At 49.8% G+C, this 16,492-nt stretch overlaps 1 protein-coding gene across 3 annotated transcripts in view; it reads left to right on the top strand.

Annotated features, from left to right (window-relative positions):
• Gfra2 (GDNF family receptor alpha 2) overlaps positions 1-16,492 on the top strand; it is an 89,665-nt gene that overhangs the window by 22,467 nt on the left and 50,706 nt on the right. For all 3 annotated transcript variants that reach the window (XM_005373637.1, XM_005373636.1, XM_005373635.2), the window contains one exon: positions 14,210-14,564. In XM_005373637.1, the coding sequence (XP_005373694.1) occupies positions 14,210-14,564 (355 nt within the window). The remainder of the gene's footprint in view (positions 1-14,209; positions 14,565-16,492) is intronic.

Raw genomic sequence — 16,492 nt, 5'->3', positions numbered from 1 at the left:
GGCAGGGACAGATTGGGCAGGGGTGGGTGGAAATCAAGAGTTTCATTTGGGCTGTGTTAGGGTTGACATGCCAAATAGACCTCTACTGGAAACGCCAAGGTCAGGGTTGTTATATCAAGAGTTATTAGCATATAGATGGCATTTTAAGTCATGGAGGCATGGGGTCACTGAGGGAGTGTACAGGCAGAGAGAGAGGCTGGGGCCGTCCAAGCAGAGGGGGCTGAGAGGCCGGCCAGAGAGAAAGGGGAACTGGCTGGGGTGTGCTGGCAGTGGAGACAGGGCAGGGTGTCAGGAAAGAGCAGGCGGTGCGGTGTGCCCCAGGCAGCTGCAAGGTCACGTGAGTGAGCTTAGTGGAGGCACCACAGACTCAGCAACAAGGTGCTCATAGTGGTCTCTGCAGGGGGGCCTTAGGAGGGCAGGAAGGTTGGAGGAGAGAGTGTGTCATGCTCAGGTTAACCAGCAACCGGAGATTGCCCTTCCGAGCTTTGCCATAAGATGGAGCAGACAGATAGGGACAGGGTGGGGGTGGTTCAGGGAAGGCTTTGGCTTTGGTTTTGGTCTGTTTTGTAGCAAGCAATAATGGGGGCACATCTGTACACTTTGGGGAATGGTCCCTGGGACAGGGAGATGTCAGGAGAGGCATCCTTGAGTAGTGAGCTGGGATGGGACGCATGGCATACAGGAGGGCAAATGGGGGACCAAGCTTTGACATGCAGGAGGCTGCATCCCCAGATACATGTGGGATAGCTTGGTTACTGCCAGGGTGGGAAGGTGAGGGAATTTCTGTAGAAAGCTCCCGTTTTCTCAGAAAGTACAAGGCAGATTGTTATGGTTTGAATGTTTGTGTTCCCCCAAATGCTAATGGTGTAGTCCTAGCCCCTCATGTGATGGCTTTAGGAGGTGGAGTCTTTCAGAGGTAAGTAGGTCATAGGGGTGGGGCTCTTATGAATGGGGTTAGTGCCCGTAGAAAAGAGGCCCCGAGAGCTCCTTTGCCCCTGCTAGCAAGTGAGGACACCCTGGAAAGATGGCTGTCCGTGACCCAGAAAGTGGGTACTCACCAGACACTTAATCTAGCTGCGCCTTGTTTTCAGGCCTCCCAATTTCCAGGACTGTGAGAAGCAAATTTCTGTCATTTATAATCACCCAGTTTGTGGTATTTTGTTATAGCAGCTTGATCACGTTAAGACATGATGTAATCAAATGAGAACACGGGGGAAGAGACTGGGGGGAGACTGAGGCAGAAGAGGTATGAAATGGCCATTTTAAGGCACTTGAGACCTGAGAGCAGGAATTTAAGGTTGAGAGCAGTAGGCCCAGATGTGTGTGTGTGAGTGTGTGTGTGTTTGTGTGTGTTTGTGTGTGTTCGTGTGTGTTCGTGCTGCCGAGGGGCCAGCTAGAGCAGGAGGGTGGCTGCCTTCACTAGGGCTGGTGGTTGGTGAGTATGATGGAGGAGGTGGGTGGAGGAGGTCAGGGTGTTTGCCTGGAAACCGGGAGGTCCAAGCTGGGGGAGGAGGGCGTGAGGACGGGGTTGGAGGTGGCTGAGGGAGAGCAAGAGGTCGGGCCAAGGGGGCCAAGGTCTGGGGGAGAATTCAAAGTTGCTGGAGTAGGAATTTCAGAGTGGGAGCTGGGACGGGAAGAGATGGTGGTTGGAGGTTGGGACATTTGATAAGAGATGTCAGGAAAGGCAAAGCCAAAGTCGTGACCATGACAGTGGGGAGCTCAGGGGCTCACAGGAAGCAGGAGATGGGTGAGTGAGCAGGAAGGCTGAATACCCGCTGGCCCCTTCCTGCTGGGTGGAGGCCACAGAAATGAGACTGCTGAGAAAGAGACCGGTGAGCCAGATGTGAAGCCCTCCTGAAGAGGAACAGAGTGGCTAGTCGGTGACATCCCCGGGAAGAGTGGGCGTGGCGGACTGATAGCGCGACCCCCTCAGGAGCCTGATGACACAGAAGTGATGAGGAGAAACCTCCATGGGCCTGGGCTCTGCTGTGCACGAGCTTCCCCTTGGCCCCTTCCTTCCTAAGCAGTATGCCAAGTGACTAAGTTGCTGATTTTTATAGAATACATTGATTCACCCAGCTAGTGTCTTTGCAGTGTTTAAAAACATTTTTAGAAATTTACACTGAGTGTTCTTCACGGCTTTTGAAAATGTTTGCAAGTGGACTTCATAACTATGTTAAGATACATCCAGGTTTTTTGAAATCTCAGTTTTGGAGCTCAGTGTTTTGGGTTATGAGTTGACATAGACTTCTTATAGTGAGAAAAGTATATTTCTTATTCAGTAAGCAAAATTTAAGTTTGTGATTGGTACTTCAGCTTCTGTATCCATTTGGCAAAAATAAAAAATGTCAAAGAAGGATTTGGTGAATCCCATCAATGTGAAATGCCTCCGTTTCTTTCTTTTTGTTTTTGGTTGTTGTAAGTACAATATCAAAACTTATATGCCATTGTAGTGATTATTGTGAGAAGGGTTAAAAACCCTAAATATAAAAAACTCCAAGCCCCAAAATGATGCTTTAAAAGAACAAAGCACTCAGCTATGGATGAAAACGTTCCTTCAAAACTGGAAAGAATGAAATTTAAGAATTTTTAATTGCATGAACCTCAAAATTAAGAGTAACCTGTCCTTTGAAGAAGTGGAGACAGAATTTTAAATGTAGTTAAAAATTGACAAAATATAAAATGATATTCAGAGGCATCCAAATTGATTTTTTCCATTGATTTTCAGTGAATTTGCCATCGTGGAAGGGATTTTTGGCGGGTTGGCCTGCTTCCAAAACATCTGGCTTCCCCTGGCGCATCCTTGGGTGGCTGTGATGCTGTGACAGGGCTGGGAGGTGAGGGGAAAGTTTGGAGAGGAAATTGGGACTTCCAGGGCAGGTTTGAAGAAGGAAGTAAGCTAGAGACCAGAGCAGAGGGGGCTGAGGGTTTGGGTCTCTCCAGGTTTCTGGGCTTTGAGTGACAACTGAAAGGACTGGGGGTGAAGTGCTGGGAGTGACCCTGCTGTTTAGGAGAAGCCAAGTTACTGCTTCCAGCTTCCTGGTACAGGGTTCCTGGTTACCACTCAGGGATATGGGGCCCAGCGGTGAGATGGTGCCCTGAGGGTGTATTCTGTTTGGCTTCCTGGGTGGAGCAGTGGAGCTCTAGAGACCTCTCTTGGTCACAGAGGTGGAGACTGGGGACTCTATCTTTTGGGCATGGTGTGTCAAGGTTCCATCATATGCGTCTGGCATCTTCTACTAGCAGGGTGATATGACTATAGCAAGAGAGATGGGAGGGAAGCTCTTTCCAGCCAGGGAGGGCCTTCACACTGAGCTATATCCACAGCCTTTTGTAAGAGTTATTTTCTTTTGGTACCGGGTCTTGCTATAAATTGACACTTGCCGAGATTAGCTTCGAACTTGTGATCCTCCTGCCTCCAGCTTCTCAGAGTGCTAGGATTACAGGCATGCACAGTTTTAAACAAGCCCTTTCACTTCTGTACTGTGATTGCAAACTTTGAGAGGCACTGTGTTAGCCAGCTTTGCATTACCACAACAAAAGAGCCGAGGTGGCTCACTTAAAAGGGAAAGGGCTTATGTAGCTCACAGTTTGAAAATTCAAAGTCCAAGATCCAATAGCCCTGTCACTTTGGCATCTGGTGAAGATGGTGGCCCTTCATGGAGGGAGCATGTGTAGCAGCTGATCATCTCATCCTGAACCTGAGCAGAGAGAGGGTGAGGCCAAACCCAGGCGTTTTAGAACAGCCCCCTCTCTATGAAACCATGTGACCTATCTTCCAAGAGTGCATCACCAGTAACCTCAGGACTTTCCACTAGTCCCCACCTCCTAAAGGCTCTACCACCACCAAACAGTGCCACCTTGGCACTGCCTTAAACATATGGGCCATTGGAGGACACTCGAGTCACCTCTAAACCATAGACACTGATTTCATCTGTTTATTCTGCTCAATCTTTAGATAGTCCGGATATAGGCAGGGTGAGTATTGTGTCCCCATTTTGCAGATGAAGAAATGAGGCAAAAGAGGTTACGTAGCCTATGTGCTTGCTCTGCCAGCCTGTGGTCCAGCTGTACCTCCCAAGTGCCTGCTGGGCCCTAGTACCCATTCTTAACTGTAACCAATGCCCAACTGACCTCAGGCAAGGGAATGTTTTCCTTTGCTTACTTGACTCTAACTCTCCCCTGCTCTGGAGTGTACATAGGCACACCCCCTGCAGGTAGGAGCCTTGCTGATTTTGTGCACCTGCTAATTAGGCCTTGACCCCTGCTGGGATCCCAGTAGTTGCTGGTTGTCAGGTGCCTCTGGGATTGATGGCCCCATGGGGACAAGAGGTGCGGAGGTGATGGTTGGGGTGGCCGAGATGCCACAGGGAAGGTGGGCCCCAATGTGGGCATCCCCCGTCTCTTCTCCTGGGCCCTTCCTTTTCCCTCCATCTTCCACGCAGCCCTGGTAGCGTTTCTTTATTCTATATCTCATTGTTCCTACTCTCTAATTAGCTGGAGTCAGGTGACCATCGAGTTGCTTCTCTTTTATCTTTTTTGAATTTTTGTTTTGACCTCTCTGAAACCAGCAGCTCTTCATTTTGTACCAACTCAAGGTCTGCTCTGTCCCAGTCTCCAGCATACACTGGTGCCCCTGAGCTCTGTCCTGACCCCGTTTCTTGTCTTCGTTCTCACCCTCAACCTTCGTGACCTCGCCGATTTGTGTGCTTTGAAGCGCCTGTTGTGACAGTTAATTCAGTCTGCAGTCTCTGCCCAGACTGCTGTCCCCAGCTCAGGCTCCTGTCCTGCCTTTCACCGGCTCCATGTGGACATCCCATAGGTCTCTCCTTGTGCCAAGCCCCACACCTGAAGATCCATTCGTCCTGCCCCTTCTTCCTCGTTCCTAGTCAGACACTGGCACCATCCACCAGACGCTCAGGCCTGAACCCGTTTTCCTTACGTTCTCTCTCCTGCCACTCACGGTGCGGCCAACCCCGGTGACGTCATGCTTGTGTTACATGAAGAACGGGCTCAGTTTCTGCCCTCCCTGCAATCACCATCCCATCTGAGCCTCCACCTCCATCACGCAGAAATATTTTAATTTCAAGAGCACGGCCTTGTTAGAACAGTTCAGAGTTAATGGAGATGGTATAGTTGAGGACAAATCTAGGGCTGGCGTGTGGGAGGCAGTGGCCATCACTCATCACCTTTGCCCACCTCTCCTCCCCATCCGTGTACTCTCTTCTGTATGTCAGCGGTGAGCTCCTGTGGTTCCTCTCCTTCCTACTCTCCAAGTGCTTCCTGCTTTAAAAGAAAAATCTGAAGTTCTTACCTTGTTCTGCAAGGCATCATGGGTCTCCTTGACTGTTCCTCTGACTTTGTTTCCCTCTTAACTTTTGTCTCATTCAGGATGCTCCAGACCCTCTGTCCTTTCTTTTGTTTAGGAACCTACCAAGCTTATATGGGTCTCAGGACCTTTACATGTGCTCTTCCTTTGGATTCTCTTCCTTTGGATTTTCCCTATATTTCACTCCTACTTGTTATTCTGTCTCAACTCAATAGCATCTTTTAGGAGAGACCCTTTCTCTCATCCCCTGGTCCTTCTCTCTGAGCTTCCTTCTTTTCTTCATCATCACACTTATTGATTCCTTATATTATTAATTTTGTGTGTTTATTACCAGTCCTTCTTTCAGTAGAATAAAAGCCCCTGGAGAGCAGGGATTCTGTCTTTCATATTCACATCTAGACTTTAAAGCCTAACACATAGTCAGTGCATGAAAGTATTTGTCAGCTGTTTGATCAGCTGCTAACTGTGGGGCGTTGTGTGCTGTTTGTGGAAGGCAGGCATGCTTAGGAGCCTCGGTGTGTGTGGTGTGTGCGTGCTGTTGTTGTTGTTATGTTTGCACAGGACCAGGGTAGTCTCCTTTGAGTCTTCCATTGTTGACCTGTGGTTCCAGGTCCTGGGAACTGGGTAGGTTGGGGTACTGTCCCAGGCCTGCCAGCCCTGAGAGTCTTGCCCTGGTGTGATGGTGGATAGGCAGTAGAATCACAACATGTGAGAGACAGTTTAGTTCAAAAACCACCATTCTTCATGTGGTAAGAAATGAGGTCCAGAGCGGGCTGGGGTTTACTTTGGTTCTCACAAAACTGGGAAAGGCAGACAGAGGTTTAGGACCCAGGTTTTTCAGCCCCTGGTTTAGTGGCAGAGATGTGTAGCAGGCGTGGCCCAGGTCCCAAGGTGGGCTTAGGGGTAGACATCGCAGCTGCGGAGGGGATTCACAGCAAGTGCTCAGCTGTCTGTTTCCTACACGGGCAAGAAGAGAAGCTGAGACGCCCATGTCCCTGCTGGCTTGGAGGTGCCATGGAAGTCTGAGCCTCTCACTTCTGTTCCTGCAGGGAGAGTCCTGCTTGTGATTGGGAAGTCTGCCTTGGCGCACCGGGGGTGTGGGGAGGTGTAGAGGGAGCGTGCTTGGTGACAGCAGAAGGCCACAGGCACCTTCTGCTGAGAGTGCTCCGGCAAATGGTGTGCTGGGTGGGTGTGTATGTGTTGGACATGGGACTGGGCCGCAGGCAGCTTGCCCTCTCCTTCAGGTGTTGTCTCTTCATCTTTGGAAAGCGGCTGCAGAAACACGGAGACCTTGTGAAGTCCGGATGCGTATGTGCCATCCCCGGACCTCCAGCCTTGGGCCCTGGATTTGGGGCCTGTGAGCCACAGGTGCACTAGAGTCTGAGCGCCTGTGCTCTAAATCTATCACTTCTGACTGTGTGTGCACCACTGGTACGTACGATGGGCAGGGAAGAAATATTTTAATTCCAAGAGCGCGGCCTTGTTAGAACAATTCAGAGTTAATGGAGATGTTATCGTTGAGGACAGATCTAGGTGGTATTGGCCAATTTAAAAAGTGAAGTCAAAGAAATTAAAAAAATTCATTTAAGCATTAAGGAATTTAAAGGAAAATCTAATTAAATATCCGCAGATAGTACGTTAGCAGGCCCTAAATGTCGTAGGTGGTCCTCGGGTGACTGATGTTTGGTAAACCCAGCGCTATATGAACATTGAACAACTGTAGAGGATATCAGTTGAAGGGGGCCACGTGCTTGCTGGCTGTGTTGCCCCACTGTCTGGGGACAGCCCTGTGCTATAGATGGGCATTTGGCTTAGGGCTGTGGCCCTGGGGAGAAGAGATGAAGTTCTGGGGCCTGGGGTTCAAGTTGGGGCAAGGGCTGGCGTGTGGGAGGCTGACACCGAGCCTCTGGTGGTGGAGATGGCCTGTCCCTCTGCTCCTGGCTGGCCTCCCCCTTGCCTGGTCCTCACACTGGGGAAGGGTGGGAGTGGGTAAAGAAGCCAAGATGTGTCTCTAGCCACTTGGGCTGGCAGGATGAATTTCCTGAGGTGTTGGGAAGTGCTAAGTACTACGAAATCCTGCCTCCCTCTCCCTTGGGCAGCTGTTTACCATTTCCTGCTTGGCCCAACTCAACTCTTCCCTGCAGGCCTGGGAGACACTCCTGGGGCAGCAGTGCGAGCATGTTTTGGGGACAGGCTGGAGCTGGTATGTCAGGTCCTGTATGGTCTCTCAGCCTTCTGCAGGGTGAGGATGGGAAGTGAGAGGAACCTGGGTTTCCAGAGTCTCCAACCCTGCTCCTTGCTCCCTGCTCTGTTTATTCAGGGGCTGGAGCCTGAGCAGGGCCTGAGAACTCTGAGGGGTTCTGGGATATCCTGCTGGGTTGGATTTGTGTTTGGAATCCCCGCTCCTTGTTCCTCCCTGGTGGGGACTTGCCTCCCAGACTTGAGGGCGGGTGGAAAGGCAGGGGCTGGGCTGGGCAGGGGCGTGTGGGCTGAGCTGGTACCGTACCGTTACAGGGCCCGCATGCCCCTGGCTGTGTGGAGTGACGGAAGCCTGAGTGGGAGTCCTGCTGGGAGGTGCCTGGTGGAGTGCAGAGTCTGGAGTGGCAGGGGTGTGTGTTCCTGGGGGTGGTTTTCTCTGTCCCATCATCCGGTCCCCACCTGGCAGGATCAGAGGGAGCATCTTCCCAGGAACCAGGCAGTTGCTGCTCCTTTTGCTGCATTTGATTTTTTTTTCCTAGGAAATTTACCAAGTTTGGGCCCAGGGGTTTACATTTCCCACCCCCTAGCAAATGCTTTCACTAGTCAAGCCCCAAATGGAAGCCACTGAGGCTATAATTACTCTGGCATTAGCTCAGGAACATGCTGAGAGGAGCGGAACGGAGCACCTGGGGGATCTAGGAGCAGCCACAGGCCTAAATTAGCTGCTTTTCTGCTTGCAGTTGTCGCCTGCTCCTCCACAAAGTCCCCTCCTTGTCCTCTCTCCCCCATCTTGGCCCCAGGTCACTGTGCTCTTACCTCCTGTCAGCCAGCTGGCATCTGACAGGTGCGCCACGGATGGCTGGTCTGGGAGGACCCCTCCCACCGAGCAGGGTCCCCGCAGTAGCCATTGTGTTGACAGGCATCCTTGGTCCTTGCCTGGCCTGGCAGAATGCTTGATAGCAGCTCAGAGGATTGCTCGGGACGCCAGATGCCCAGCATGGCCGACGAGTCCCTCGCCTAGTTCTCCAGTGTCCCTCTTGTCGTTCCCTGGCTGGGTCTGCTTTTCCAGGCATAATGAATGGGTTTTGGCTCCTCCCAGCTGTTGCCCCTGCTGTTCCCTTGGCCTAGGACCCCGGTCCACTGTCTTCACTTCCTCTGACACATCTTGCCGGCTTCAGCAAGGATAGCACTACACGCACGCTCCCCTTCCCACAGCTCTGGGCAGGATGCTCTCCAGTCTGCACCTCAACCTCTTCGAGGCAGAACTTAGCATGCGCATTGACATGGGCCACTTTTCTGTCCTCAGCTGTGTCTCAGGCAGGGTTACAGCACCAGTGGCTAGGGAACTGCCTGGCACATAGGTTGATTGATTAGGAAAACAAACCTTGATTCTCTTTCTGCCTTCATTTCTCTGCCCCACCCCCCTTTTCTTTGAGCAGCTCGGTTCACATCAGAATTGAGGGAAGAGAGAATTTGTCTATCAACCTTGGTGCTCCTGCACCAGCCCCCCTACTAGAGTTGTGCATTTCTTATGCTGAGGATCCTCGACATACCCTTGCTACCTACAGCGCATAGTTGACATAAGGGGCCTCTCTTGGTATTGTAGTCTATGGATTTGGACACACACCTAATGACACATAGCCACCGTTACAGTATCAGGGTAATGTCACTGCCCTAAAAACACTGCTCTGTCTGTTCATCCTTTCTTCCCCTGACTCCTAATAACCCTTGATCTTTTTACTGTCTCTCTGATTTCCCCTTTTCCAAAATGTTATGTTGTTGGAATGATGTGTGTGGCTTCCTCCATATGAGGTTCTTCTGTGTCTTTTTACAGCTCACTTCTTGCTTGCTAACTCACTTCCTGTTACCACTGGCTAGTATTCCATTGTCTGGATGCCCTCCTCCCTTAGTTTTTACAACCAAGAGAGAGGGCCCTTCTTTGGCCTTGGTGGGGCTGCTGTTGGCCAGAGCTGGTGTTGTGGTGAGTGGCTTGGTCTTCATTGATCATCCCCCAGGTTTCCCTTCTCAGCCCCGTCTGGGCCTGCCCCACATTAATACTTGATTACTAGTGGTCTTGCGTTGACCACTGCTGCCTGTCTGTGTCAGTTTTGCTTCCTTAATGATATTAGTAACTTTTTCCAGCACTTATCATAAACTAGACCTGTTCTAAGTACATTTATTCTTTTACCCACCAAATATTTATTCAGTAGCCGTGTGTTAAACACTCAGTACTATGAATGCGGCAGGTAGAAACTCACAAAGCATAACTCCAGTGCCTTCATGGAGCTTGTATCAGATAGAAACAGTTGAGTAAGTAGGGGATACTCTGGCAGTGGTGATGGGTGTTGGGGGAAAAATAGACCAGAGTAGGAGGTACATGGAGCGTATAGGTTGCTGTTGTACACAGGGAGGACAGGAAGGACTCACACATAAGGTGACATTTAAGCAGAGACCTGAGCAAGTTGAGGAAAGTGCTGGGTAGTCATGGGCTAGGAGAAAGCCTTTTAGACCAAGGGACAGCACATGCAAAGGCCCTGAAGCTGGCCACAACTGGCCTGCTCCAGGAAGATCTAGGAGGCCACTATTAGAATGGAGTGAGCCAGGGGAAAGGAGTTGGAAGGAACGTTCTGTAGAGCAGTGCTGACTACAAGTATCACATGAAGCCAGGTGAGGTGGTGCATACCTGTAATCCCAGCTGCTTGGGAGGCAGAGGCAGGAGGATTGCAAGTTCGAGGCCAGCCTGGGCAACTCAGTGAGAATCTGTCTGGAAACGAAATAAATAAAAAAGGACTGGGAATGTAGCTCAGTGACAGAGTGCTTGGTTGGCATACCTGAGCTCAATACCAGCTCATACTGGATCAATCCCTGGTTAAAGAAAAAGTTTAATATGCCATCACTCTCATGGAATTCTGTTTGAGTAATCCCATTAAAAGGTAAAAAGGCATAGGTGAAGTTAGTTTTAATATTACTTCTGTAAAATATCCATTGAATATGTAATCATAAAATATTGGTGAAGTACCTACTAAAAAATATTAGCGAAGTACCTACTTTTTCTTATGTGTTCAAAATCTGGTATATTTCCAGATCTTGCCTATATATTTGGATTACACTGGCTACATCTCAGGTTCAATGGCCATGTGTGCCTAGTGGCTGCCATATTGGACAGCACAAGTACAGAGCCTTGCTGGTCATGCCAAGGCCTTTGAGTGAGATGGGGAAGCCAATGGATGGTTTGGGTCCAGGAATGGTACCTGTTTGCCTTAGGTTCTAGGAAATTCACTCTGTGTGCTGCGATAAGATGGGATTGTCATGGGTGGGAGAGAGGAGGACCAGGAAGGAGGTTTTAACGAGGCACAGAGTGATGGCAGCTTGGACTAAAGTAGCAGCAGGGTAGGAAGTGGTGAGTTCCAGATGTGTTTTGAAGGCAGAACCTCCAGGTTTTCTTCTTTTTTTGGGGAGGGGTACTGGGGATCGAACTCTCTACCTTGCGCTTGCCAGGCAGGCGCTTATGCCACTGAGCTGTATCCCCAGCCCTCTCCAGGTTTTCCTGATGTGCTGTGTGAATGAGAGAGGAGAGAAGGATGCACAGAGAAGTCTGGCTTGAGCTACTGGAAGGACCCAGTTGTGTGCAGCAGGATGAAGAAGACTGTTGGGGTGGAGGGTAGTTTGGGTTTGGGATGTGGCTGTTTGAGATTTTCAGGTAGAATTGTTCAGTGGGAGTTGGACAGATGGGTCTGAGGTTCAGGTGAGGGGTCTGGCCTAGGAACAGTGTTGAGGGCCTTCAGGGAGCAGGTGCCTAGAGAAGAGGACAGAGCCAGAAAGACAGGCTGAGTGGCATGTGCTGGAAGCTGGGAGGGAGGCTCAGAGAGTGGAAGGCAAGTGAGGAAGGGATTCAGGCAGGGGGGAGAGGTTTTCTGCTTCCAGGGCTGCCGATGGGCTGGGAAAGGCGAGGCTGGATGATTCCTGCTCACCGAGGAGAGAGGTGGGGCATATGCCAGACTGAAGTCCAAGAGAGAAGTGGGAGGAGAGCAGAAGATGGCTGGGGACAGGTGGCCGGTGTGAGTGGTTCTTTTTCAAAGGGGAGCAGAAAAAAGGGGTGGTAGCTTAAGAAGGGTGTATGATCATGAGGTCCTGAGGTCTTTTTTTAAAATTAAAGGTGGGAATGTAGTATCAACGGAGTATTCTGTTATACAGGCAAAGTAATGATGCAGGGAGAGAGAAAGTAGTGAGTAATACTCATTCTTGCACTGACCCTATGCAGTAGGTGCTATTCTGGAGATAAACCCAGGCACAGAATGGCTCAGTCACTCCCCCAGGGTCACAGGGCTAATCCGTAGCCAGGAGCTGCAGGCTGGTGGCCCAGTTCTTGAAGGCCCAGTCCTGACCACTGTGCCATTCTGCTTCTTGGTGTCCTATCTGGGGTGGTCAGCATTTGCAGAGTGCGGCCTTCCATTACAGCTTCATGTGCAATGCAGCAGCCAGCAGAAGGCTGTGCAGGGGTGGGACTTGGAGCTCTAATGGCCCTGTGACCAGATCACCAGGAACTATGCAGTGCATGCTTGGTAACCAGGATCCCCCTGGGGAGGAAGCCAGGCCTCCACCAGCCTTGTTCCACCCACCTCCCCAATGGCAAGGCCAGAAGCCTTTGGGAGAGGGATGAAGTGTGGGTGGAGAGGCTGACGCTCATTTTAAGCCTAAGCTGATGGTTCTCCCCGGTGTTCCTGGTGCTGGGTGACTGGGTTCATGCTCAGGTTTGCTGCCAGTGTGCTGGGTGACACTCAGGGCCTCCGTTTCCTTATCTGTAAAGAGATTGGGTTGGATGATTTCCCTTTGGGCTCTCGCCAGTGTGTCTCAGAAGGGCATGAGCATATGGGGTTCCTCCTCCAGGGCAGAGGCAGGGGGTCAGGTGGTCTTAGTGCCGTGTGTCTCCTGAGACTTGTGGGGAGCAGAAACCACCACAGAGGGGATATAGAATTCCTGGGAACACTGATTGATGCCTGAGACGTTCTGCTTCATGGACAGTGGCAAAAACTGGAGGTCATGGCACAAATGCCAGAGTTCTACCATGTCTGCCCTGTGGCTGGTGTGTGTTCAGCCCAGATTTGGCTTAGGGGCAGTCTTGACTTCAGCTTGCAAGACTGCCAGCTCAGGGATTCCTTTTTGGGTGTTCGTAGCAGCCAGTGCACTCTGGATGCAGGGGTGGGCATTTGAGGTGTCTCGGGTGGTTTCTATGGCCATGATGGTGGGGGTGAGGGTGGTGGCTGCTGAAGTCCCTGCCATGAGCATTGTCCCACTTGTCCCATGCCAAGTGCCAGTGGAGCCCTTGCCCTGACTGCCCAGGTGTGCTGCTTCTTGAGCCAGGAGTGTTGTTTCCTGCATTTGTAAACAGGGCCCCACGCACCCAGTTGCGTCGCCTAGGCTTGTGTACGTCTGAGATGAGACTGTGGATTAACAGTCACCACCCGCCCAGCTCCTCACATGTACTGCTTGCCCCATGCCTGGTGCTGTCCTGCATGCTTCTTCTTCTTTTTTTTTTTTTTTTGCAATAGCACAGACTGAATCCTGAGTCTTTGCCCTGAGCTATGATACCCTGTCTGTCTGTCTGTCTGTCTATCTATTATTTTAAAGAGAAAAAAGTTTCAAACCAAGATAATAGGAGGGTAACAATGGCTACCTCCTATAATGTATATTGTGATCTTTAAATTAGTCAGAGTACAAGACATAGGCATTTAACTGTCCAAACAATATTAGCACAAACCTTTCTTTTCAATGAACTAAGAGAAATTAGTAGTATAACTGTCTTTTTTGGTTTTTGGCTTTTTTCCCGTACCAGGGATCGAACTCACAACCTTGAGCTTGCTGGGCAGGCACTGTGCTACTGAGCTAAATCCCCAGCCCCAGTATAACTGTCTTAACTATCTGGGGTGTGTGTGTGTGTGTGTGTGTGTGTGTGTGTGTATTTTTTCTTTTTTTGCTTTTCCTTTCCTTCTTTTCTCCTTCCCCATCCGTTTCTCTTTTCTTTTGAACACTTTCTTTCCATTTTACAATATCTATTGTACATTTTGGATCTTATTCACTCTTTCAGCTTCTCACACTAGGGAGACAATATGATGTTTGCACATGTGCATCTGGTTTATTTCATTTTTGAGTATACTCTCAAGTAGCATCCATTTACCCATAAAAGTCTCCAGCTTATCCTTCTTTATGGCTGAGTAGTACTCCATTGTATTAAAAACACCACATCTTTTTTATCCATTCCTGTTGGTGGACATTTGTGTTGTTTCCAAGATCTAGCTATTACAAATTGTGTTGCTATAAACATGTACATCTCCAGTCTTTGAAACAATTTCCTTTTTAAAAAACTTGAGACAATGTCTTGCTAAGTCACTATGTTGCTCAGAGTAGGCCCAAACTTGTGATCTTCCTGCCTCAGCCTTCCAGAGTTCTGGGATTCCAGGTGTGCAGTATCACACCTGACTATTCCTGAGTTCTTTTTGGGCCTGCCTACTAACTCTTTTAATCCTCACTGGAGCCATTGGGGTTAGATCTTGGGAAGGGATCCCTATTTCACAGATGAGGAAGCTGAGCAAAGAGCAGGTATGTGAGAACACTAGTCTCAGGTTGCTGTGTCTCCCCCGTGCTGCTATGGGACACTGACCCGTGCTTGCCTCCTTCCTCCAGGGACAGGGGCAGACCCGGCTGTCAGTGCCAGGAGCAACCATTGCCTGGACGCTGCCAAGGCCTGCAACCTGAATGACAACTGCAAGAAGCTGCGCTCCTCCTACATCTCCATCTGCAACCGTGAGATCTCGTCCACTGAGCGCTGCAACCGCCGCAAGTGCCACAAGGCCCTGCGCCAGTTCTTCGACCGCGTGCCCAGCGAGTACACCTACCGCATGCTCTTCTGTTCCTGCCAAGACCAGGCGTGTGCTGAGCGTCGCCGGCAGACCATCCTGCCCAGCTGTTCCTACGAGGACAAGGAGAAGCCCAACTGTCTGGAACTCCGCACCCTGTGCCGGGGAGATCACTTATGCCGGTAAGAGCACGCACCCTGGGGCCCTGGCTTCAAGGTGCTTGCAGAGGCTGGTGTTGTCCTTTCTCTGCATCTACTGGGGAGTCCCATTGGGTTATGATTCTGAGCCCAGCAGAAGGTGTCAATCAGGTTCAATCCACTTGGATATGTGCAAAATCAGTTGTCCATTTTTTCATCCATCCATCCATCCATCCATCCATCTGTGAATGAATCCATTCATCCATCCATTTGTGAATGAATCTATCCATCCATCCATCCATCTGTGAATGAATCCATCCATCCATCCATTCATCCATCCATCCATTCATCCATCCATCCATCCATCCATCCATCTTTGAATGAATCCATCCATCCACCCATCCATCCATCCATCTGTGAATGAATCCATCCATCCATCCATCCACCCATCCATCCATCATCTGTGAATGAATCCATCCATCCATCCACCCATCCATCCATCATCTGTGAATGAATGAATCCATCCATCCATCCATCCATCTGTGAATGAATCTATCCATCCATCCATCCATCTATCCATCCATCCATCCATCCATCCATCCACCCACCCACCCACCACTCATTTTCTGATTTGCTCATTCATTGAACTTAGGTTTATTTTTTGTCTACTCTGTGCCAACCTCATGTTAAGGACTGTGAAGGAAGCCAGTAAACCATCCAACTATAATTTTATAATTTAAAATTATAGGCTCTAGGAGTCTTGAAAAAAAGAAATGACCTTCAGAGAATTTGATCCCACTTCTAAAGGAAGCCTTAACCTCATGACCCAGCAGAGGAAGCTGCTCTCATAGATTGAAGAGCAGCTTATTATAGACTGAGAGCTGAATAGACTGGTGTTGGGGGAAAGAATGGGTTCTGGAGCCTGACGGTGCTGGGTTTGAATTCTGACTACCAGTTACTAGCTGTGTGATTCTGAGCCAGTGTAAAAGATAGCCTGAGCCTCCATCTCTTCACCTAGGAAGCAGGAATATTGATACTCACATCACTGGGTTATTTTGAGCTTTGATTGCGTGTGTCCACTGCTTAGCACAGAGCCTGCCATATGGTAAATGCTAACTAAATGTAGCCTAGTTATTAGGAAGTGGGATTTTTTTTTGTTACAGTGACTTGGGAGTTTGGTTTCTTACATCTGTTTTTCCTGTTGTTAAGCATTTATCAACCCCTCTTGCATGGAGCACTTGGTTCTGAGGCCTGGATGACAGAGGTGACTGTGGTGCTCTCCAAGGAACATGCACTTCAGCAGGGAAATAGATAAAGACAGAAGTGGTCCTGGATGAAACTGGGAGGTGCCAAGGAGGGAGCATGGGGAGGGACACCTGCCTCAGTGTAAGGGTCCACGGAAGGGGGCCTTGACCAAAGCCTTGGAAATGAGAAGAGAGCCCAGGAGGAAGATTGCTAGAAAAGGAGAGAGAGAGAGAGAGAGAGAGAGAGAGAGAGAGAGAGAGAGAACTGCAGCGGGGGTGAGCCATGATGGGGAGGCTGTTGGAGAAACAGGAATTACAATAGTTAGCTGCAGGTGTTTAGAGATTGTCTGCTGTGTTCCAGACATGTGTTAAAAGCTTCATGTTTCAGTCCTGCAACAAGGCTACAAAGTCAGTACCATTTTCATCTTTATCGATCACTGAAGGAATAGAGACAGTAACTTGCCTAAGGTCACATAGTGCACACATTTCAGAGCCGAAAGTCACATGATACCACTTTCCTGCCACTGTGGTATACTGCTCTGGACTCAGGTGGTAGCTGTGGGGATGGAAATTATTTATTGTTTCAGAGGAGAGTGATAGTACACTGGAATGTGGTGGGACTGGGTGACTGGTTGAAGTTCCCTGGGGCCAAGAACCATTTCTCTTTTACTTACTCCATTCGTCATCCAGTACACGGAGCCTGGTGCATGGTGAGCACCCCATAAGTAT

Source organism: Chinchilla lanigera, unplaced genomic scaffold, assembly GCF_000276665.1.
Source record: "Chinchilla lanigera isolate Chin_1 unplaced genomic scaffold, ChiLan1.0 scaffold00002, whole genome shotgun sequence".
Classification (NCBI taxonomy): Eukaryota; Metazoa; Chordata; class Mammalia; order Rodentia; family Chinchillidae; genus Chinchilla; species Chinchilla lanigera.
The sequence above is the reverse complement of the archived record's forward strand: the minus strand, read 5'-3'. Positions and strand labels throughout refer to the sequence as shown.